The sequence below is a fragment of the Saimiri boliviensis genome, chromosome 16, assembly GCF_048565385.1.
Source record: "Saimiri boliviensis isolate mSaiBol1 chromosome 16, mSaiBol1.pri, whole genome shotgun sequence".
Lineage (NCBI taxonomy): Eukaryota > Metazoa > Chordata > Mammalia > Primates > Cebidae > Saimiri > Saimiri boliviensis.
This window is the reverse complement of record NC_133464.1, coordinates 68267918-68291008: the sequence shown is the minus strand read 5'-3', so window position 1 is coordinate 68291008 and position 23091 is coordinate 68267918. Positions and strand designations below refer to the sequence as shown.

The following is a 23091-nucleotide window of genomic DNA, read 5'->3' as shown; positions in this document are numbered from 1 at the left end:
AACCATGGAGTTATCTTGCTTCCAACCTTATTTCTTCTACCCCGCTCCTCCCACTTACCCTGTTTTTGTTTCCTTTTTTTTTTTTTTTTTGGAGACGGAGTCTTACTCTGTCACCCAGGCTAGAGTGCAGTGGCCTGATCTCGGCTCACTGCAATCTCTGCCTCCTAGGCTCAAGCAGTTTTCCCACCTCAGCCTTTTGAGTAGCTGAGACTATAGCTGTGTGCCACAATGCCCAACTAATTTTTGTATTTTTTATAGAAAGGAGGTTTTGCCATGTTGCTTAGGCCAGTCTTGAACTCCTGAGCTCAAGTGATCTGCCTGCCTCAGCCTCCCAAAGTGCTGGAATTACAGGCGTGGGCCAGTGACATGGTGAAACATGGTGAAACCCCATCTCTACTAAAAATTCAAAAATAAGCTGGGCATGGTGGCACACATCTGCAATCCCAGCTACTCAGGAGGCTGAGGCAGGAGAATCACTTGAACCCAGGAGGTGGAGGCTGCAGTGAGCCGAGATCCCACCACTGCATTCCAACCTGGGCAACAGAGCATGACTCCATCTTAAAAAAAAAAAGAGGGGAGAGAGAAAAGAAAAATCAAATCCTAAAATGAGATAAAAACAGAAATAAATGAACCAAAATAGTTATCATAATGATAACGTAACTATACAGAAAAAGATTATTTCAGATGGTCTTTGAGCATAGTGCTCTGACTATGCATTCCTTTTTTTGAAACAGAATCTACTCTGTTACCAGGCTGGAGTGCAATGGTGTGATCTCGGCTCACTGCAACCTCTGCCTCCCGGGCTTAAGCAATTCTCCTGCCTCAGCCTCCCAAGTAGGGGGGACTACAGGCATGTGGCACCACCCTTGGCTAATTTTTTGTATTTTTAGTAGAGACAGGGTTTCATTGTGTTGGCCAGGCTGGTCTCGAACTCCTGACCTCAAATGATCCTGTCTGCCTCGGCATCCCAAAGTGCTAGGATTACAGGCATGAGCTACTGCACCCAGCCTGACTATGCATTCTTGGTAGAATATATTCTAAAGACAAAAATCGTAAACATTACTCAGTAGTTTATTAGTAATGTTAATATTATAATTTTGGAACTATTTTATATATAGTATATAATAAACCAAGTAAACATATTAAAGTGATTAGAAAATAAGTTTTATATTGGAGAGATGTAAATATAAAATGCAGTAAGTTGAGAGGTGAAAAAAATTTCTGAAATGTTAAATTTGAATTGGTAGTAACAATATGAAGCTATGATTTCAAAACATGTATTTCCTGGCTATATCCACTCAAAGAGTCTAAAAGTAACAGCACTAACAATAATAAACATACCTACTATCTAGATCTTGATTTCTGGATACACTCCCCTCTAAAATGAACCAGGCTGATTCTAAGTCTGAGGCAGGATAGTACAAGATGGGCCTGGGTATCTAACTATATCAGAAAGCACAGATGCACTCAAAGAACGATGGTATCATTTCAAAAGGACAAAAGGGATGCCCTAAAAAGGCTACTATAGACCAAATCTGGGACTATTTGAACATAAAGAAGACTAGGAACTATAAATAAGTGAATTAAAACATCAATCCATGAGTCTATAATGAGGTTAATAGGTGAAACTTGATATAAGTATAATGAAATCATATACTAGAGAAAGAACACAAGAAAGTGTGGGCTAGGAGGTGAGAAGGTAGTAGGGAGGAAAGTTCTCCACAGAAGAATGCCAGTTTGTAAACGTGGAAGGAATGACAGAATTAGAAAATCACCATCTTGCAACCCCAAAGTAAAGAACTGATTCAGGCAAGGATCACCAATGGATGTTAAAACCATGGATGAAAGGTAATTGGGAACAGGATATATGTACCCTAGAAATTACTTAGTAATTGCAAAGGGAGAAATATACTTTTACAATGGAAATATTTCTGTGGTCACATGTTCAGTAACTACTAAAACTAAGGCACACTAAAAGTGGGACAAGCTAGCATTATATGCCTCCTGATAAGATGCAACATGACTATAACTGCACCTATAAAGTATTCTCACTCAAAATGTGTAACCTGCATGGAATGGAACATGTAGATATAACTTTCAACATACAGAGGATAAAGGAACAAGTTAAAGAGTACCATGAAGAACCATCAGAGGAATCCAAAATGTGGGACATTCTTCAAGACCAGTAGTCTAGACTTTTCAAAAAGTCAATGTAATTAAAAAAAAAAAAAAAGTTAGGAGACTGTTCCAAACTTAAAGAAATATAGCAACTAATTGCAATGTGTGAAACTTGACAGGATCTTGGTTAAAAAAAAAAAATCACAATGCCCAGGTACAGTGGCATGCCTGTAGTCCTAGCTACTCAGGAGGTTAAGGCAGTAGGATCACCTTGAGCCAGGAGTTTAAGTTCAGCCTGAGTAACATAGCAAGACCCTGCCTCCAAAAATAGGTAAATAAATAGCTATAAAAATACTTTTGGGCTGATTAGGGAAACTCTTAAATGTACTAGAGATTAGATAATATTACACAATTATGGTTAGTTTTCATAGGTAATGGTAATGTGCTTATATCAGAGAGTGCCTCAGGAGATGTATGTGAGAGATTTGGAAGGTAAAGTCTCATGGTGTCTGCTGTATCCTTTATAGTTCATTTAAAGAGATATATACACACATATATACGGGAATCAAGCAAATGTGAGAAAATGTAAACAACCAACCTCAAGTGAAGCTTATAGAATTTGCATTGTGATATTCTTTCAATTTTCTGTATGTTTAAAAAAAAAAGGGAAAAGAAAAATACAGAGCAGATGGTTGTATTCAACTAAAAAGATTTATGGTCCCCATACTGATATTATACCATTGACCTTGAAATATTATCTGTGGAATTCATTTTTTTTCTTAAGATAAAACATAGGCAACAACATTAAATGAGCATTTTTTGAAAAGAAGTGACTTCTATTTAAAAGCAAACAAAACAGCTTGATCAAGATAAGAGGGGCAACTTTGCCTGGGGGAGAGTTAAAGATTTCCCATTAGAGACTATAAAGTCCAATCCAGCCATGAAAAGAACAGATTTTCGGCCGGGTGGGATGGCTCACACCTGTAATCTCAGCACTTTGGGAGGCTGAGGTGGGTAGATTGCCTGAGGTCAGGAGTTCGAGACCAGTCTGGCCAACATAGTGATACTCTGTCTCTACTAAAAATACAAAAAAAATTAGCCAGGCATTGTGGTGTGCGCCTATAATCCCAGCTACTCAGGAGGCTGAGGCAGGAGAATTGCTTGAACCAGGGAGGTGGAGGTTGCAGTGAGCCGAGATCGTGCCACTATACTCCAGCCTGGGCTATACAGCAAGACTCCATCTCAAACAAATAAACAAACAAAAAACAGATTTTCCTGGAAGCTGAGGCTTCCCAGCACAATACCCGTTGATATGGAGTGAGTTTCCCATGCCTCTGCTGAGGTTACCTCATCTGGTTGAGGAAGGATAATAACCGACATCGTTCCTGTGTGAATACGCTGCATCCTTGAGGACAGGCCCACTTCAGGGATGCGCTGAACTCGGTGAATCCCACCCTCATACTTCAAATGCTTATAGACGCTGTCACCAGAAATTCGGGCAGCTGCATGATGTAGTCCACCTAGGGGGACAACAATCCAGAAATATTAATGAATTCTCCTTTGAAACAGATCAGGATCCCAAATGACCTTAATCTAAGGCCTACATATGAGCACAGAGCCTGGAGAACATAAAGCATGGGAGAACAAGGACCTCTGAAGAAGAAGGGAAAACATAAAGTATGCACAAAACTACAGTTTCCCAATGTAAATGTATTAAAATATAAAAGGAAACTTATTAACATTTAATTAATTAATTATAGGAGCTAGTGATGCAACAATAGGAAACATACCAAAATATTTGGCTGGGATTACAGATGTGCGCCCCCACGCCCAAATAATTTTTGTATTTTTAGTAGAGACGGTTTCACCACGTTGGCCAGGCTGGTCACAAACTCCTGACCTCAGGTGATCCACTTGCCTTGGTTTTCTAAAGTGCTGGGATTACAGGCATGAGCCATTGCACCCGGCTTATTTACTGAATATTTCTAAGTGGATGCTCACTATAACCTCAAACTTAGTAATTCAAAAACCATTCCTCATTATTCTTCCCAAATGACTTCTGCTTTCCAACTTCAATTCCATTTAATGGCATGAATGAGTATCACAGTCTTCTCAGCTAGAAAGATTAGCATCCCTGTGGCTCATCTCCTTTGTGTCAGAATAGACTAATGGGATGTAGTGCAGCTCTGGATCAGACAGACTAAAATTTAATCCTATGATTGCCATTACTTATTGTGTGATCTTGGATTAGTTACTTACTCTCTGAGCCTAGATCCTCATCTGTAAAATGAGCTTAGTAATACCTGTCTCACAAGGGTGTGAAGTTGTGCACACAAGACATACTGGATAAGCAACAGCCCCCTCACATCTACTTACTTAGCAAATTATGCCTATTCATCCTGTGAAGGTCTCTGAAATACAATCCTCCTCCAAATTCTAACTCTTAGTCATATCTGGATTAATCTAATAACCTCTTCGCAGTTTGTACTAAATCTAGCCTTTTCCATCCATCACACTGTTGTCAAAATAATCTCCTTAAAATACATATTTTATTAAATCATATTCTTATCAATACAATTTTCAACAGCTTCCTATGGCCCATCAATCAAAGCTTTTCAAAATCTACCCATTCAAACCTACTTCAGAGATTACTTCCCTGAAAAGCTATGGGTAAACTGGCCTCCCCACACACCAAGACCTCTCCCACCACCATGCTGCTGCTCAGCTTGTTCCTGCCCTCTGCCCTCACTGATAATCCCCTTTCCTGATCATGGGTTGTATCTGAAATCTGTACCAAGTACAACTTCCTTATGCCGTATGCTGGTTCTCATTTCCCTCTACTGCTCAACTTACATTATTCCTCTCTTCCGACTTTGATAGTTTGTGGTTTATTACTGATGACGCCTCTGTCTACTATGATGTATCACTGTGTAACCAAGCAGAGGAAAACTTTCAGGTGGATTAAAAGAAAGGGAAAATGAAAGAATTATTATCACGTTTTGAATCAATATGCTTGAGTATTTAAAGGTAAAGATGTCTATGTTTTATACATTTTTTTTTTGAGACAGTCTCAAACTGTTGCCCAGACTGGAGTGCAGGGGCGTGATCTAGGCGCACTACAAGCTTTGCCTCCCGGGTTCAAGTGATTTTCCTGATTCAGCCTCCTGAGTAGTTGGGACTACAAGTATGTGCCACCACACCTGGTTAATTTTTATGTTTTTAGTAGAGACAGGGTTTCGCCATGTTGGCCAGACTGGTCTTGAACTCCTGACTTCAGATGATCCACCCACCTCAGCCTCCCATAAGTGGGGAGGCATGAGCAATCGTGCCCAGCCGTTGTATAAATTTTTATTGGCCCAAATAGAAGTTTCTTGAAAATAAAGACAAATGATTAACTTTTTCTGCATTCTCATAAAATCAAATACATTAGCCACTTAATCTAATTAGTAATACTTTCTTATTATATTTTATAAATAATAAAGTTACTTAAAAGTAAAAACCTGAATATACCTTTGCTTTCAATAACAGAGAAAAATGATTTTGAGGCAAGACAGGTATCTAAATTCCTCAGGGGAATTTTCTCTAATTCACATATTTCTTCCTAGGCAAATGCTTCCTTCCTTCCCACTCTCTTCTTCCAGCTAACAACTCTAATATAATAGTAAGCCTATGTCACAGTGTTTAGTAGATACACACCAAAAGTTTCAAAAAATGAGACAATATGGCTCTAATCAAGACCAGAGGTAAAATAATTTTTAGTATTTCCTATGGACAAAATCCTCAATATGCCTACCATAATCTGCTGGTGTATAATTCAGAAGTTCAAATTGCCAGTGTTTATAGCACGAATAATTCTGGTACATGTCAAATATTTCGCGGGTAAATTGTTGGCAGATGTCACCTAAAAGAAAATACAAAAAATATTTAGTCAGAGGCCGGGCGCGGTGGCTCAAGCTTGTAATCCCAGCACTTTGGGAGGCCGAGGCGGGTGGATCACAAGGTCGAGAGATCGAGACCATCCTGGTCAACATGGTGAAACCCCGTCTCTACTAAAAAAATACAAAAAATTAGCTGGGCATGGTGGCACGTGCCTGTAATCCCAGCTACTCAGGAGGCTGAGGCAGGAGAATTGCCTGAACCCAGGAGGCGGAGGTTGCGGTGAGCCGAGATCGCGCCATTGCACTCCAGCCTGGGTAACAAGAGCGAAACTCCGTCTCAAAAAAAAAAAAGAAAAAATATTTAGTCAGAACAAATTTCTGAAACCCATCCTTAAGACTAAGTCCTTTAGGAAATAAAGAATCACTATTTCCAAATTTAAATACATTAAATGGACTTTTAAAGTCAGTATTATCAAATAAATGTAAAATTAAAGGACTTTTTAGATCATTTAAATAATAAATTTACTGACCTCCAGTAGTTCTTCCAGATGTCACCTCTAAAATTACATCATTTTTGTCATATTTCTCCTTTGGCACAAGGCTCTGGAAAAGCTGGAATAAAAATCAGCATTTGTGTGTATATTTTCCCTGGTATACTATTATTACTTGAATTTAAATAAAGGCCCCCAAAACATTGAAAAAATTCAGTAATTGGCAAAATCATATAGTATCCCAATGTGGGTATTCCAAAAATGTTATAATAAGTAGAACTAATTAGGCCTAAAATAGATGATCAATTCATGTTAACAATGGAGTTACTTGTCAGTCTGTTTTCTACACTGTTATCAGATTATCTTAATTTTCTAGAATGCAGAAGTTCAGATCAAAGTCCAGGGTGTTCCATTCAATTTTCTTCAGATTTTGGCTTTTCTAATTAGTTCTGAACAGTAGCTTCTTTCATCTAATGAATGAAGCAAGGCTTTGAAAGTATTCACTTTGAGAAATGATTTCATATTATCTCCTGCCATAATTGACGGCAGACACCATGCCATGCTGTGCCTTCTCAGCAGAGTCACTCTAATTAAAGACTATGTCGAAGACTCCCAAGATAAGGCTCAAATTGAGATTCTCAGCTGTGACCAGAAAAAAAAAGGGGCTTCCTAATAAAGAAAGTCAGCAACTTTCCTCTTAGGAAGAAAAGGGAAGTAATTTCATTATTGCTAAAAGGTTTTTCAAATCAAACTAAAAGTACCCACATGTCATGACTCTCCCTACTGCCAATTTCTGAAATACTCCATCTCTGCTAGAAATGACAGTCTGTGGGAGATAATATCAGACTAAGAGTCAAACATCTTCTGCCCTTGCTTAACTGGTTCAATTCGTAATAAAAATAACTGATAGCCCACTAACCTCCCCCTTAACTTTTCAAAAAGTCCCTCTCTTGGATTCCCAAAGCAAGACAGACTGAAGGTAGGAGGATGGCAAATATGACAGAGGGAGACACAGTATACAGTAGTGAGTTCTTCATTGTCTTTGTAGACAAACCATCCATTGAGCAAGAAGGAAAACAGACCACTATTGAAGGGAAATCTTCCCTTTCCATGTCTAGGAGATATCAGCCGGTGCTGATACAGTATCATGAACCCTGAGAGGCTCCGGTATGTCACACCCCTGCTAGACCTAACTAAAGATGTGTGTTAACCAACTATCTCTACACCTTTGGATTCATTCCATTCCATCCAGAGTGCAGATTTCCAATCCTTAATTAACAGTCACCATGAACTCTTCCTCTTCTCACACTTAAAACCCTCTGACTCTTCCCTGTGGTGAACTAAATTTCTTTACCAGCATGTATTCTCTTACCTAACAAGTTAATAGACTCAACTCTGAAATTTTTTTTTTTTTTTTTTTTACCCTGGGAGTCTCTGTTTTTTAATTTGATATCATAATTTCTTCATTCTAATTCTGCAGTAAATTATAGAAGACCAGCTTGATCCCGTATCACAAAAGAACACTTAAAAGTGTTTGGAGAGCACCTTGAGCACCAAAGCAGAGTCTAACAAAAACAGTACTCCTTTATGTAACAGTACTGAAATTAGCCTCCCTCTAAAAACCTACCTCACTGTACAACACGTTGATTTTTTGATCAATGGTTTGCCTTTCTTCCAGTGCAAGTTCTTGTAACTGCTTTTCATCTTGTCTATTTAGGCCTAAAAACCAGCAACAGAAATAATGTTAACGTTTTTAAATCCTTACAGAGAAACTCCCAGGTAGCATGTTCCTCTTTGGCTACTAAGTTTTATTTCAGTTTTAAAGGCAAGGGATTATATACAAAGGAACATTTATAATAGCTGGAGAATGTCAATTAACAAGTATTTGCTAAGCATTTCCAAAAAACTTAATGTGAAAAGCAGTATAATCATGCCCTCCAAAAGCTTGTGTTTATTTAAAAGGTAAAATAGCTTAAAGGATTTAATATCCAAACAAATCAATCTATTAAGAGAAGTGGCAAAAAATATGCTTAATATAGAAACCCACATTTACAAAGCTCATTATTTGAATGGCTATATAAATCAGTGACTAATCAAATAGGTTTAAAAAAGGACTAGCTAATTAAATATAAACCCAAATCTATTAATAGTAGTGACAAAAATATGCTTAATGCCAAAACCCATATTTACAAGGCTCATTATTTGAATGTCTATAATTATGTAAATTGGTGATTAATCAAACAGGTATAGAAAGGGATAGCTAATTAAATATACACCCAAATAAGGTAAGTTTTGGAGCAAACTGGAGTGAGCACTTCTTGTCTAAAGGTGGCAGCTGTAACTCAGCACACTGTGACATGGTCCAGCACAGCTAGAACTTCCGTATTATCCAAGAGTAGTCAGAAATAAGAATTCTTAAAATCTCTTGTACATACTCAGTTCACCTTTTTTTTTTTTAAAGAGAGATAAGGACGCACTATGTTGTGCAGGCTGATGTGCAGTAGCTATACAGATGTGATCATGGCGCACTACAGCCTCAAACTCCTGGACTCAAGCGATCTTCCTGCTCCAGCTTCCCAAGTAACTGAGATTACAGGCACGTGCCACTGTGCCTAGCTTAGCACAGTATTTTAAAACACAGAGCATGGCCAGGTACGGTGGCTCATGCCTATAATCCCAGCACTTTGGGAGGCCAAGGCAGGGGGATCACTTGAGGTCAGAAGTTTAAGACCAGCCTGGCCAATGTGGTGAAACCCCATCTCTACTAAAAATATAAAAATTATACAGGCTTGGTGGTACACCCCTGTACTCCCAGCTACTCAGGAGGCTGAGGCAGGAGAATTGCTTGAACCTGGGAGGCAGAGGTTGCAGTGAGCCAATATTGCACCACTGCACTCCAGCCTGGGTGACAGAGAAAGACTCTGTCTCAAAAAACAAAATAAAATACATATCATGTGTGTCAGACAAAACATACACTTTTGTAACCTGTCCTTTGTGGGAAAAATGGGCCTTTTTCTATTATTTCCAAAGCAGAAAGTTAAATCATGGAACTCTAGCAAAACAAGATAACAATGATCTAGTTATTGACCAAGGATGATAGATCTCATGACCTTTGACTCCACTGCTGTAGAGGCCTGGAAACTTCGTCAGTGGCCATTGCTGCAAATCGAGGTAAAAAATTCTGACTCTTAACAATAATTATAAAGAAAATAGAAATGAAGAATCATAATTACAAAGAGAAGACTCTTTTATTCTCTAATCATGAAAGTCATTAGGGTCTAGTGGGATTCTGTGCTTCATTCAAGCTTTCAACATTTAACATTTTGCTAGATACTGCTAGTTGCTGGGGAGACAAGGAAGAAAAAAACATGGCTTCAGGCCTCAAGTGGCCCAGTCTGGTGGCAAACACATATACATGATTACAATATGTGAAAGGACAGTGCCTGTGTGCCATGGGGGCATAAATGAAGGGGACTAAACCAGACTTCAGCACTTAAGGAGGGCTTCCTGGCTAAGGCATCGTCTGAACTAATTCTAATTATGGATCATCTGTTGTAGAATTTTAATGCCACCACTGGTACCACATTGTGCATATATGTCACAAATGGAAACCAGGCTGACATTACAGATACCTGCTGGTTCAAAGGTATCAGAAAAATCTTCTGATTTGCAATCATATAAAATTATTTTTGTGGTCTCTTATTATTTGCCGTAAACCTGTAGAATCCTGTCTAATTCAATTTCATTATATCAACAAAGATTTGAGAACCTATTATACCCCATGTTTGGTGCTGAGATTTAAAAATGAGTAAGACACAGGACCTGACCTTGAGGAAGAGACAATGGGGTTAGGGGCTTAGGCTAAGACAATTACATAAAGGATCATATACAAAACAGAGAAAGGCAATCATACTTGTTTTGCAAAGGGTACTGAAGTCGAAGTATGACATCCAAGCCAAACTTTGTAAGAGGACTGACTTTTAACAAGGTGAAATGGGTATGTTAACAATGTGAGCAAAGATACAGACATGGGACAGCATCAAAATATCCAGAGAATGGCAAGTTGTCTATTTTGGTTAGAAGGCAGAATATGAAAAGCGAATTAACACAGTACACTGAGAGGCCGGGGTCTCTCTGCAGGGGCTTTCAAATGCCAAATCAAGAAACCTCTACTTATAGGCAATGGGACAGGTGAATAACATGAACAAGATTGCACTTAGACTGGGAAAGCCTAGAGGTCAGACTACAAGTTAGGAATTGACTGCAATCAGCTAAGTCTGAGATGTAATGTAGATATAAATCAGTGGAAGGAAAGAAGGGGACTCATGCAAGAGACATCACAGAGGCAGACCTTACTGGACTTTGAATCATCCACTGAGCAGAGATAAGAGCAGAGGCTTTGGAATCTCATTGCTTAGGTTTAAATCCTTGCTCCTGCCCTCATTGGCTGTGTGACTTTTGCAAATTGAACCTTTCAGTCTCCTCATCTATGAAATCTATAAAATGAGGGAAAATACAGGCTGGACAACATAGTGAGACCTCGTCTCTACTGAAAATAAAAAAAATACCTGGGAATGGTTGCACACACATGTAGTCCTAGCTGCTTAGGAAGCTGAGGTTGGAGGATTGCTGGATTCCAGGAGTTTGAGGTTAAATTGAACTATGATTATGCTACTGCATTCCAGCCTGGGCCACAGAGCAAGACTCTGTCTCTAAAAAAATAAAATAAAAACAAAGAGGCCAGACGCAGTAGCTCACACCTGATCCCAGCACTTCAGGAGGCTGAGGTGGGTGGATCATGAGGTCAGGAGTTTGAGACCAGCCTGGCCAATATGCTGAAACCCCATCTCTATTAAAAGTACAAAAATTAGCTGGACATGGTGGCGTGCACCTGTAGTCCCAGCTGCTCGGGAGGCTGAGGCAGGAGAATCAATTGAACCCAGGAGGCAAAGGTTGCAGTGAGCCAAGATCACACCACTGCACTCCATTCTGGGCAACAGAGTGAGACTCTGTCTCAAAACAAAATCAAAACAACAACAACAACAACAAAACAAAGAAAAGGGGGAGGGGGAATAATAATATATACTACTCATAAGGTTACCTGAGCATTCAAATGAGATATTTGTAAAGCACTGAGCTTAGTGCCTAGCACATAAGAGGACTTTGTAAATGTAGCATTATTATTATAGAAGAATTGTAGAGCTAGTAGAGCCTTTAGAAATGATGTAATCCGGCCGGGCGCGGTGGCTCAAGCCTGTAATCCCAGCACTTTGGGAGGCCGAGGTGGGTGGATCACGAGGTCGAGAGATCAAGACCATCCTGGTCAACATGGCGAAACCCCGTCTCTACTAAAAATACAAAAAACTAGCTGGGCATGGTGGTGCGTGCCTGTAATCCCAGCTACTCAGGAGGCTGAGGCAGGAGAATTGCCTGAACCCAGGAGGCGGAGGTTGCGGTGAGCCGAGATCGCGCCATTGCACTCCAGCCTGGGTAACAAGAGCGAAACTCCGTCTCAAAAAAAAAAAAAAAAAGAAATGATGTAATCCAATCTACTGTTATTCATGATACCACCAAGGCTGAAAGAAGTTATGCCAATTTAATTAGAATGCATTTAGTAAACTCTTACTATGTACAAGCAATCTTCTCAAAGCTAATTAATTACAAATTTGTGTGGCATTAAACCTATGTAAAAGACTGTGGTACCATCAGTAGAAGGTAGAAAACTATAAGGCTTTAAACATTCAGGACTTTATAGGTACAACAGTGACTGGCCTGTACATCACATATTACCTCTAAGGCTTAATGAGACAAGATGAGGGACAGGAGAAAATCTAGAAACTAAAAGTTAATAGCAAATCTGGATAAATGTTGAATCACAGGTTAGTTCAATGAATTTTTCTCTCAACTTCTGTGTAAAAATTTTGGAAATTTTTCATAAAAGAAAAAATGTCGAGGCAATAGCAGTATTAAGAAATACTAAAGCCGGGCGCGGCGGCTCCTGCCTGTAATCCCAGCACTTTGGGAGGCTGAGGTGGGTGGATCATGAGGTCAGGAGTTTGAGACCAGCCTGACCAACATGGGGTGAAACCCCATGTGCACTAAAATTAGAAAAATCGGCTGGGTGTGGTGGAGCATGCCTGTAGTCCTGGCTACTCGGGAAGCTGAGGCAGGAGAATCCCTTGAACCCAAGAGGCAGAGTTTGCAGTGAGCCAAGATCACACCATTGCACTCCAGTGTGGGCAACAGGGTGAGACTCTGTCTCAAAATAAAAATACTAAAATAAAAAACTAAGATGAAGCATAGCTCGTAGTCCCAGCTACTCAGGAGGCTGAGGCTGAAGGATTGTTTGAGCCCCGGAGTTTGAGTCCAACTTGGGCAACATGGTGAGGCCCCATCCCTTAAAAAAAAAAAAAGATAAAAAATAAACATGCCATATAAAAATATAACTCAAATAGATCAAAGACCTAAATGCATGGGGTAAAAATTAAAAATACGTAACTCTTTTAAGAAAACACAGAGGTAAGCCGGGCGTGGTGGCTCAAGCCTGTAATCCCAGCACTTTGGGAGGCCGAGGCGGGTCGATCACGAGGTCGAGAGATCGAGACCATCCTGGTCAACATGGTGAAACCCAGTCTCTACTAAAAACACAAAAAATTAGCTGGGCATGGTGGCTCGTGCCTGTAATCCCAGCTACTCAGGAGGCTGAGGCAGGAGAATTGCCTGAACCCAGGAGGCGGAGGTTGCAGTGAGCCGAGATCACGCCATTGCACTCCAGCCTGGGTAACAAGAGCGAAACTCCGTCTCAAAAAAAAGAAAAAAAAAAAGTAAAAAAGAAAACACAGATGTAAATCTTTGTGACCTTAGATTAGGCGATTTTCTTAGATATGACTCCCAAAACTCAAGCAACGAGAAAAAAAGATAAATTGTACATCATCAAAATTTAAAAATATCATGCTTCCCTTTATCAAAGACAAAGGGAAAAACCACAGAATGGGAAAGTTTTGCAAATCATGTATCTGATTATGGACTTTTATCTAGAATATAAAGACTACTTACAGCTCAATAATAAAAAGACAATTCAATTTAAAAACTGACAAAGGAACTGAACAGTCATTTCCGCCAACATGATATACAAATGGCCAAAAAGCACCAGAAAAGATGCTCAACATCATTAATCTTCAGGAAAATGCAAATCAAAACCACAATAAGATAGCACTTCACACCCATAGGATTGGTAAGCTCCTCAGGGCTTACTCTTTGCTTCCTACAACAATGCCTGGCTCTTAGTAAGCCTCCAGCAGATGCTAGCTGAATAAATGACTAAATTAATAACTGAGTTAACCTTACCAGATTCCTAGAAAAAAAAAATCACTTTAATTAAACTACTACAAGAAATCTAGAAACAGTATTTGGATATTTCCACCTTGAAATCCTAGCATGGCAACCCATGTATAAACATATTCAATTTTAGAAGGTTCTAGATTTGAAAAATAGGTAGAACTGATTGTTTTCAACACCTGGTTGGTAGTGTATAACCTTCTGGAGAATGGGGGTCTTGTCTGTGTGGAGATGCTTTGTTTGGTGCTTAAAGTAATAATAAAGACACTTAGGCTTATTATTTGATGATAATAACTACAAATAATTCTAGGGTTCTAAGAAATCTGTTAGCTGTTTGTCCTGGCAAATATTTCCAGCCATTAAACATACAAATTCCAAGTAATCTAAAACTACAATTGGAGTAAACATTAAAGAATAAATTCAAAATTTACAACATGAAATATAAAGCTTCTTAGGCTGGGTGTGGTGCTCATGCCTGTAATCCCAGCACTTTGGGAGGCCAAGCTGGGCAGATCACCTGAGGTCAGGAGTTTGAGACCAGTGTGGCCAACATGGTGAAACCCCATCTCTACTAAAAATACAAAAATTAGCTGGGCGTGGTGGCGTGCTTCTATAGTCCCAGCTACTGGGGAAGCTGAGGTAGGAGAATCACTTGACCCCGGGAGGCAGAGGTTGCAGTGAGCCAAGATTGTACCACTGCACTCAGCTTGGGTGAGAGAGTGAGACTCTGCCTATAAAAAAAAAAAAAGAAAAGAAAAGAAAAAGAAAAAAGAAATATAAAGCTTCCTTCCTTCATGGCTCCACTAACGCGCAGTCTCCTCCAGGAAGCTTTCCTCTTTGCTCCCATGAAACCCTGTGCCTTCCTCTGGTACAGCAGGTCTCACATTATAAACAACACTTAAATAAATTTCTCACACTAGATCATAGGAGCCCGTTGATGGGGTAGGAACTGTATGTGTAGCTGTAGCATGTAGCTACAGTGTTCAATAAAGGTCTGCTCAATAAAATAAAGTTTCTGAAAAGGCCAACATTTTGTCTTGCAGACCCTAAGACCATGGCAAGTACCACGAGGAGCCCAGTTACGTAGAATAGTTGGTCTTTAGTAGATAAAGTATGTACAGAGTCCTGTTCTTTCCAAGTGTTGAGCTTATTACCTGTAGGTTTTATGAAAGACTGAGTTCAGGGCAGCCTCAGTGGCTCAGTGGCTATAATCACGTGGCCTTGGAAGGCCCTGGCACAGCAGTCCTAGCTACTCAGGAGGCTGAGATGGGAGGCCAGGACTTAGAGGTTACAGTGAGCTACGAATGAGTCACCGTACTCCTGCCTGGGCAACAAGCGAGACCCTGTTTCAGTGGAAAACAAAACAAAACAAAGACTAAGTTCAATAAAGCTTGAACTTAGAAAATCAAACCTGTACTTACACGCACATATATAAGTATGTGGTTTTTTCTCATAGCTCTTCCGTAGGACACATATGTATCTTTTACTTACTTTTACACATTGATTCTAATTCTTCAATGGCTTGTTTAGCCTCCTGAATTTCTTGGTAAATGGCTGCAAGAGGTGCCAACTCAGCACGCCTTCTGTTCAAGGACCTTCGGTTCTCTTCATTCACAGAGATATGCTGCAGACTTTGCTCAAGTGTTTGGTACTCCTTGTTCAGGTGCTCCATATATTTCTGTAGTGCTTTATGCTTCCAGAGCATCTTGGTGTATTGATGACAATATCTCCTGGACCAATTCCTACTTAGCAGATGATGATGAATGCAATTCCCGTTTTGTCTAAAAACCTGCCTCCTTGTATCAAGATGTATCTGTCCAAATTGATGAGAATGGAGCTGGATGTGACATTGGAGGTAACCATTAAGAGATGGATGTCTAAAAAGCCAAACACACAGGTGTCGATTCATCTCAGCATCTGAAATACGATAAACACAGACTTTTAAAAAGTCAGCTGTAAAAATACATGCATAATAAAGCTGGAAGGAAAATCATGAAATCTTGTTTCATTTACTGTCTCAGCCAGCTCCAGTCTTAAAATCCAACTGCCTACAAAAAGAAAATAATTCTTCAAATGTATGAATAATGTATTAAAATAAATAAAAACACATCCTGGCCAACATGATGAAACCCTGTCTCTGCTCAAAATACAAAAATTAGCTGAGTGTCGTGGCACATGCCTGTAATCCCAGCTACTAGGGAGGCTGAGGCAGAAGAATCACTTGAACCTGGGAGGCGGAGATTGCAGTGAGCTGAGATTGCACTCCAGCCTGGCGACACAGTGAAACTCTGTCTCAAAAATAAATAAATAAATAAATAAAAATAAATAAAAATAAAAACAGCACTGCTTCCTACCTGCTCAACATATGTAATTAACTAAAGCATATGAGTAGGAGTACAACTAACAAATACATCAACCGAATGAGTTAAATCTGTTAGTTTCTAGAAAGTATCCAGAATCTAGAATTGAGTGTATAAACAAGCTCTTGACAGCAGTGAAAACATACAACCTTAAGGTGGTTCAAAGAGTCACTTTCTAAAGTTTGAAGAAAATATTATTATTATCTTGTATAATTCTTTAATTTTAAGGATCTAGATGTCCAAGGAAGTCAAGTAACTTAATCTATTTAGTTGGCTGCATAGACAGAGCTGGTATTAGAATATAAGCTGTCTTTTCAGGACTCAGCACTTTTCAAAAGTGCTTCCCTTTCATTTGAGATCCTAAAGGAAGAACAGTTCAAGTATTAACAGACTAAGAAAGTAGGGCTGGTGAAAAGCAGACAGTGGTGACAATTATATTAAGTGAAAAAAGCAAGGGACAAAGTAGAATCTCAATTACATTTAAAAACTATTCTACAGGCCGGGCGCGGTGGCTCAAGCCTGTAATCCCAGCACTTTGGGAGGCTGAGGCGGGTGGATCACGAGGTCGAGAGATCGAGACCATCCTGGTCAACATGGTGAAACCCCGTCTCCACTAAAAATAAAAACTAGCTGGGCGTGGTGGCGCGTGCCTGTAATCCCAGCGATTTAGGAGGCTGAGACAGGAGAATTGCCTGAGCCCAGGAGGCGGAGGTTGCGGTGAGCCGAGATCGCGCCATTGCACTCCAGCCTGGGTAACAAGAGCGAAACTCCGTCTCAAAAAAAAAAAAAAAAAAAAAAAAACTATTCTACAAAATGTGGAATACATGTTACAAAAAAAGCACATAAAGTATTTTTTATAAAGAAAGTTAAATAAGAAACATACTAAAATGTGCCGGGCACAGTGGCTCACACCTGTAATCCTAGCACTTTAGGAGTCCAAGGCAAGTGGATCATCTGAGGTCAGGAGTTCAAGACCATCCTGGCAACATGGGAAAATCCTGTCTAATAAAAATACTGAAAAAAATTAGCCAGGCTTGATGGCACGTGCCTGTAGTGGCACATGCCTGTAGTCCCACCTACTTGGGAAGCTAAGGCCGGAGAATTGCTTGAACCTGGGAGGTGGAGGTTGCAGTGAGCCAAAATCACACCACTGCACTCCAGCATAGGTGACAAAGCAAGACTCCATCTCAAAAATAAAAAAAAGAAGAAGAAAGAAAAGAAACATACTGCTGGGCGCAGTGGCTCACGCCTGTAATCCTAACACTTTGGGAGGCAGAGGTGGGTGGATCACTTGAGATCAGGAGTTCCAGATCAGCCTGGCCAACATGGTGAAACCCCATCTTTAAAAAAAATAATAATAGGTGATGATGCCTAGCCCTGGGCGGCTCCGGCGAAGTTCACCCTCGAAGCTGCTTTCGGACTGCCGGAGCATCACCCCTTGCCGATCTCCGCTGACCATGGCAGTATTTCACGACGAGGTCGAAATCAAGGACTTCCAATATGACGAGGACTCGGAGACGTATTTCTAACCCTGCCCATGTGGAGATAACTTCTCTATCACCAGGGAAGATTTGGAGAATGGGGAAGACGTGGCAACGTGTCCTAGCTGCTCTCTCATTATAAAAGTGATTTATGACAAAGATCAGTTTGTGTGTGGAGAAACAGTCCCAGCCCCTTCAGCCAACAAAGAATTACTTAAATGCTGAAGAAGCCTTCAGGAATCCAAATCCTGAACAATTGGAAATGAGCCTAGGTAGAAATATCAAATGCAAAGCTACTGGCTTCATGGAGACCACCATTTGTGATTTGCTGTTTAAGTGTGTGGATTCTTTCCATCGACTGCTGATTTCATCTTCAGGAAGCAAGTCTATAACATGACATATCTGGATTTTGTGCTTAGAACCTTAAATTGGAAGCATTCTTAATTATCCATCTAAATTTAAAAGAAGATAATTTCAAAACAGTGCTTTCTTTCCCTCGGTTTCATCATTTTCGTATCTTAAACCAAATTACTTCAATAACTGATAACAGCATCATCTACCTCAGTCATTAGGATTCCTTAATAAAAAAGATTGTATTTTTGAGTTAGTTATTAACATGATTAAAATTAGCCCTTCCTTTGAAATTTGAAAAAAAATAATAATAATAATAAAGGAAACATACCAAAATGTTAATAAAATGATTTCTAGTTGTGAGATTATGAATACATTTTGCTTGCGATTTTTTCTACTTTTAGGTGTTTTCCAAGTCTCCTGCACATATAGCATTGATTACATTCATAATCAGAAAAAAAAAAGATTAGTTTAAAAAATTACATGTTGTAATCCCAGCACTTTGGGGGCCGAGGCGGGTGGATCACGAGGTCAAGAGATCGAGACCATCCCGGTCAACATGGTGAAACCCCATCTCTACTAAAAATACAAAAAATTAGCTGGGCATGGTGGCGCGTGCCTGTAATCCCAGCTACTCAGGAGGCTGAGGCAGGAGAATTGCCTGAACCCAGGAGGCGGAGGTTGCGGTGAGCCGAGATCACGCCATTGCACTCCAGCCTGGGTAACAAGAGTGAAACTCTGTCTCAAAAAAAAAAAAAAAAAAAAAAAAAATTACACGTTATGTGAAATTGGCTGTGTATAATAATTTTCTGTTCTCCTCCCTTCCAACAGAGATAATCAAGAGCTAACAAAAGTACACAATGGTCTTACTAAGAAAGAGAAAATATAGTGTTCCAAGAAAAACACTTTGCCCCTAAAACCTCGAGGTTCAAAGTTGAAATAAGGGCCAAGCCACGAAGAGTAGCATGCACCTATTGTCCCAGCTACCCAGGAGACTGAGGCAGGAGGATCCCTTGAGCCCAGGAGTTCAAGGCCAGCCTGAGCAAAAAAGAAGGGTCAAAATTTATCAAAATCAACCTTTACTGTCTCCAGTGATCCTACTATGCTAGGAGGTGCATAGATACATTAGGTCATTTGATCACTGTAAGTATGTTAACTTAGCATTATCACCTAGGAAATAAAATATTCAGAATGGTCTTTAAAATATTCAAAGTTTCCAGGGTTCTACTGATAGATTTTAGGATACTGCATCACATTATTAAAAGAAATGTGGAAGAAAGCACCAATGGCCAGCTGTCACAAACATTACACTCCATCGCCTCGATGTTTCAAGCTTATTAGAGAAAGTGTGTCCACTTGCTAACAGGCAGAATAAAGACTAATAAATACATGTCTCTACGAATACTTATTGCTAAAATTTCCATTTTAGGAACAATAGTAGAATGAATAACTTTCAAGGTCATGAATCTTAACATTAAAGAAAAAAAAAGCCCAAGATGTTTACTCTCCAAGATTAACTACACCTGAGAACAGCACGGCTCCGCCAGTACCGATCACAGTAACAGTATTACTCTGATGCTTTAGGGAGTGTTCTGAGCGTCGGCAGGTCAGAAGTGACAGCCCGCGGGGCAGCAGCACCGGCAAACCATGCTGTGTAACTCAGTATATGGAGTGATTCCATAAAGAGGCAATACGGGAGGCGGCGGGGAAGATCAGGAAAAAAGTACCTAAGAAAAAGAAGAATGGAAGTTAGCTTTCTTTACTGAGGCCGGAGTCTTCCGAGACCCACCACATTTCAGCCCGCCAAAGCCGAGAGCAGGTTCACTTCCTGGTTCACTTCTTCCGGGTTAACACATGCTCCCAGCTCCTCCCCCGCCACTACCGCTCTCCGGAGGAGTAGTCCTCGAGCATGCGTAACAGTGGACTAAAAAGACATAACTGAACTAAATGAGAAAAACGAAAAAAGCGAGCATGAAATTGTCATGAGACTACCGCCCTCGCGCCATACGTATCCAAATCGCGAGCCCAGAGCGTGGGTGCAGATGGTGGGAGGGAAGGAGGGAGGGGCCTAGGTAGGAATAAACTACAGCTTTCAGGAGCGACCACCAAAGACTCCTGGGAGTCGTAGTTTACCTTGCGGCAGCCTCCAACCCCTACACCCACTACCCAGCCAAAGGTGAAGCTTTTGGTTTTCACAGTTAACTGCAAACCTAGAAGAGAGATTCTCTACGATTCTGATTAAGCGATCAAGATTTACAACATATTGCATGTGAAATTACAATTAAAATATATATTAGAAGCCCCTAAAGCACTGTTGTCTGATTTAAAAAAAAAAACTCTTTTTTTCATCATCCAAAAATTTAGACGATTCTGGGTGTAGTTTCTATATTTTCAGCTTCTATTGCTTCAGAAAATACCTAATGACTAAAGGAGAGTATAATTTTTTTTTTTTTTTTTTTTTTGAGACAGAGTCTTGCTCTGTTGCCAGCTGTGGTGCAGTAGTACGATCTCAGCTCACTGCCCGGGTTCAAGCAATTCTCCTGCTTCAGCCTCCGGAGTAGCTGGAACTACAGGTATGTGCCACCACGCCCAGCTAATTTTTGTATTTTTAGAAGAGACCAGGGTTTCACCATGTTGCCGAGGATGGTTTCGATCTCTTGACCTCGTGATCCACTCGCCTTGGCCTCCCAAAGTGCTGGGTTTACAGGCGTGAGCCACCGTGCCCGGCCAAATTTGTATTTTAAAAGTAGTAACAGGGCCGGGCGCGGTGGCTCAAACCTGTAAACCCAGCTTGGGAGGCCAAGGCAGGTGGATCACCTGAGGTCAGAAGTTTGAGACCAACCTGACCAACATGGAGAAAACCCTCTCTAGTAAAAATTAGCTGGGCATGGTGGCAGGCGCCCGTAATCCTAGCTATTAGGGAGGCTGAGGTAGGAGAATCGCTTGAACCCGGGAGGCGGAGGTTGCAGTGAGTGGTGATGGCGCCATTGCACTCCTGCCTGGGCAACAAGGGGGAAACTCCGTCTCAAAATAATAATAATAACAGGATCCAAAAATTAGGTGATTTTACATTTGCACGTTAGAGATTTTTATGTTGCTTGCACATAGGGAATGTAGGGGCTCAATCTAGATTCATAGCTTACGAACGACTGATTAAGTGAAGAATGAAAACTCCAGTTAGTAAACAATTGCAGGAAAATGCAAGCATATTGTCCTACTTTGACTAATCCAGTGGGACCCAGCAGTTGGCTATCACATTTACAGTCTTTCTATCTCCATGCCTCAATTTTTTTTCCTGAAAGAAAAGGCAAAAAGTGTCCCATATTACTGACTTTACAGAATAGTTTCTTGGATTATAATCACATACATAGAAAGGAGAATTAGCTATACATGCAAAATAATATCTAACATTTATAACCAACTTCGAGGTACCTACTTCTGTGTACTAAGTATTAAATACTGTTCTAAATGGTTTTACTCTATTAATTCATTTAATTCGTGCAACCTTAAAATGTTCATTTTGTGGAGGAGAAAATTAGGGCACAGAGAGCTAAAGTAACTTGTTCAAGGTAAAAAACAGTAAGTGATAGAGCCAAGGTTCAATTAAGGCAATCTGTCTTAATGATCTGTGGCTCCTAAGCGCTGATACAGGGCCTCCTTGCTCCAAAAAAGGAGAGACAACATTCAATCATGTATTCAATAAATACTGAACATCAGTTATGAGCTATTCACTGTTCTAGGAATGAGAATTTAGCAATGAATAGAAAAGACAAAAACCTTTGCCCACATGGAACTTATGTTCCAGTAAGGGAAAAGTTCCAAAGGATCTACATTAAGTCATTCTCCTAAATTATCTAAAATGTTCTTTAATTCTTTATTTTGATTTGTGTATTGAGTTATATAACTTAAGTAAAATATATATACATAGCTTTATTCTCCTTAAAAAATTAGTCTTAGGGCTATGGACTGAATTGTTTATATTCATAATCATGTTCATATTACTAATATTTATTTTAAAAATTCATATATCAAAGCCTTAACCCCTCCAATACATGGGACTCTATCAGACACAGGGCCTTTAACATGGTTAAGATTACATGAAGTCATAAGGGTAGAGCTCTGACAGAATAGGATTACCGCCTTCCTAAAAAGCGATACCAGAGATCTTGCTCACTCTCCCTGCTCAAATAAAGAAGAGGTTATGTGAGTACATTGTGAGATAGTGGCCACCTACAAGCCAAGAGTAGAGATATCTGACTGAAACCTACCTTGTTGCCGCCTTGATCTCAGACTTCCCGGCCTCCCAAGAGGCTGAGAAACAAATTTCTGTTGTTTAGGCCACCCAGTCCTTTTTTTTTTTTTTTTTTTTTATGAAGATGGGGTCTCACTATGTTGACTAGGCTGGTCTCAAACTCCCAGCCTCCTAAAATCCTGGGATTACAGATGTGAGCTACCATGCCTGACCCAGTCTGTGTTTTATTGTTATGGCAGCCCAAGCTGACTAAGACACATATGTTGAAATTTATTGAGATAGTAAGTCTTCACTTAATGTCGTCAACAGATTCTTGGAAACTGCCACTTTAAGCAAAAGGATGTATAAGTAAACTAACTTTACCATAGGCTAATTGAAATGAACAAGAGTTAAGTTCCTATGGCATATTTCTGGTCACAAAAATATCACCAAACTATTAAATAAAGATCAAACACTTCTAATACTAAACTCTGAAATAAATGTAAGCCACACACACATTTAAGAAAGACCAATAACAACGAGTAAGATAATTAATTCCCCAATTATTCCAGTTCAGTGTAGTGAGTGGTAGGAGCCTCCCCTGGCAGCTCAGGACACAAGGCACGAACCCACCCTGGACAGGCCACCATCCATGTCAGGGCGCACTCACACTCACAACCCACGCTCACTCACACTGGGACCATGTGGACATGCCAGTTCAGCTCACATACACATTTTTGGAATGTGGGAGGAAACTGGAGTACCTGGAGAAAATCCACGCAGATATGGGGAGAATATGCAAATTCCATACAAATCTTTGTCATTTCTTTTTCTCCTTAGTGA

General features: G+C 40.1%; 1 protein-coding gene and 1 pseudogene across 6 annotated transcripts in view; one reads left to right on the top strand and one right to left on the bottom strand.

The window, feature by feature from the left end:
* The window catches only part of MTRF1 (mitochondrial translation release factor 1), a 51430-nt gene extending 31385 nt beyond the window's left edge, over positions 1–20045 (bottom strand). For 2 of the 6 annotated variants that reach the window (XM_074387797.1, XM_074387796.1), the window contains exons 1-6: positions 19541–20036; positions 15317–15742; positions 8115–8206; positions 6527–6608; positions 5912–6019; positions 3466–3638 (exon numbers count right to left, since the gene is read on the bottom strand). In XM_074387797.1, the coding sequence (XP_074243898.1) occupies positions 3466–3638; positions 5912–6019; positions 6527–6608; positions 8115–8206; positions 15317–15734 (873 nt within the window). In that variant the 5' untranslated portion in view covers positions 15735–15742; positions 19541–20036. Of the gene's footprint in view, positions 1–3465; positions 3639–5911; positions 6020–6526; positions 6609–8114; positions 8207–15316; positions 15743–19538 lie in introns of those variants that run through there. The other 4 variants (XM_074387794.1, XM_074387795.1, XM_039473435.2 and 1 more) reach the window with 4 other exon arrangements.
* Positions 15738–19617, top strand: LOC141581648 (diphthamide biosynthesis protein 3-like; annotated as a pseudogene).
* Positions 20046–23091: the final 3046 nt, after the last annotated feature.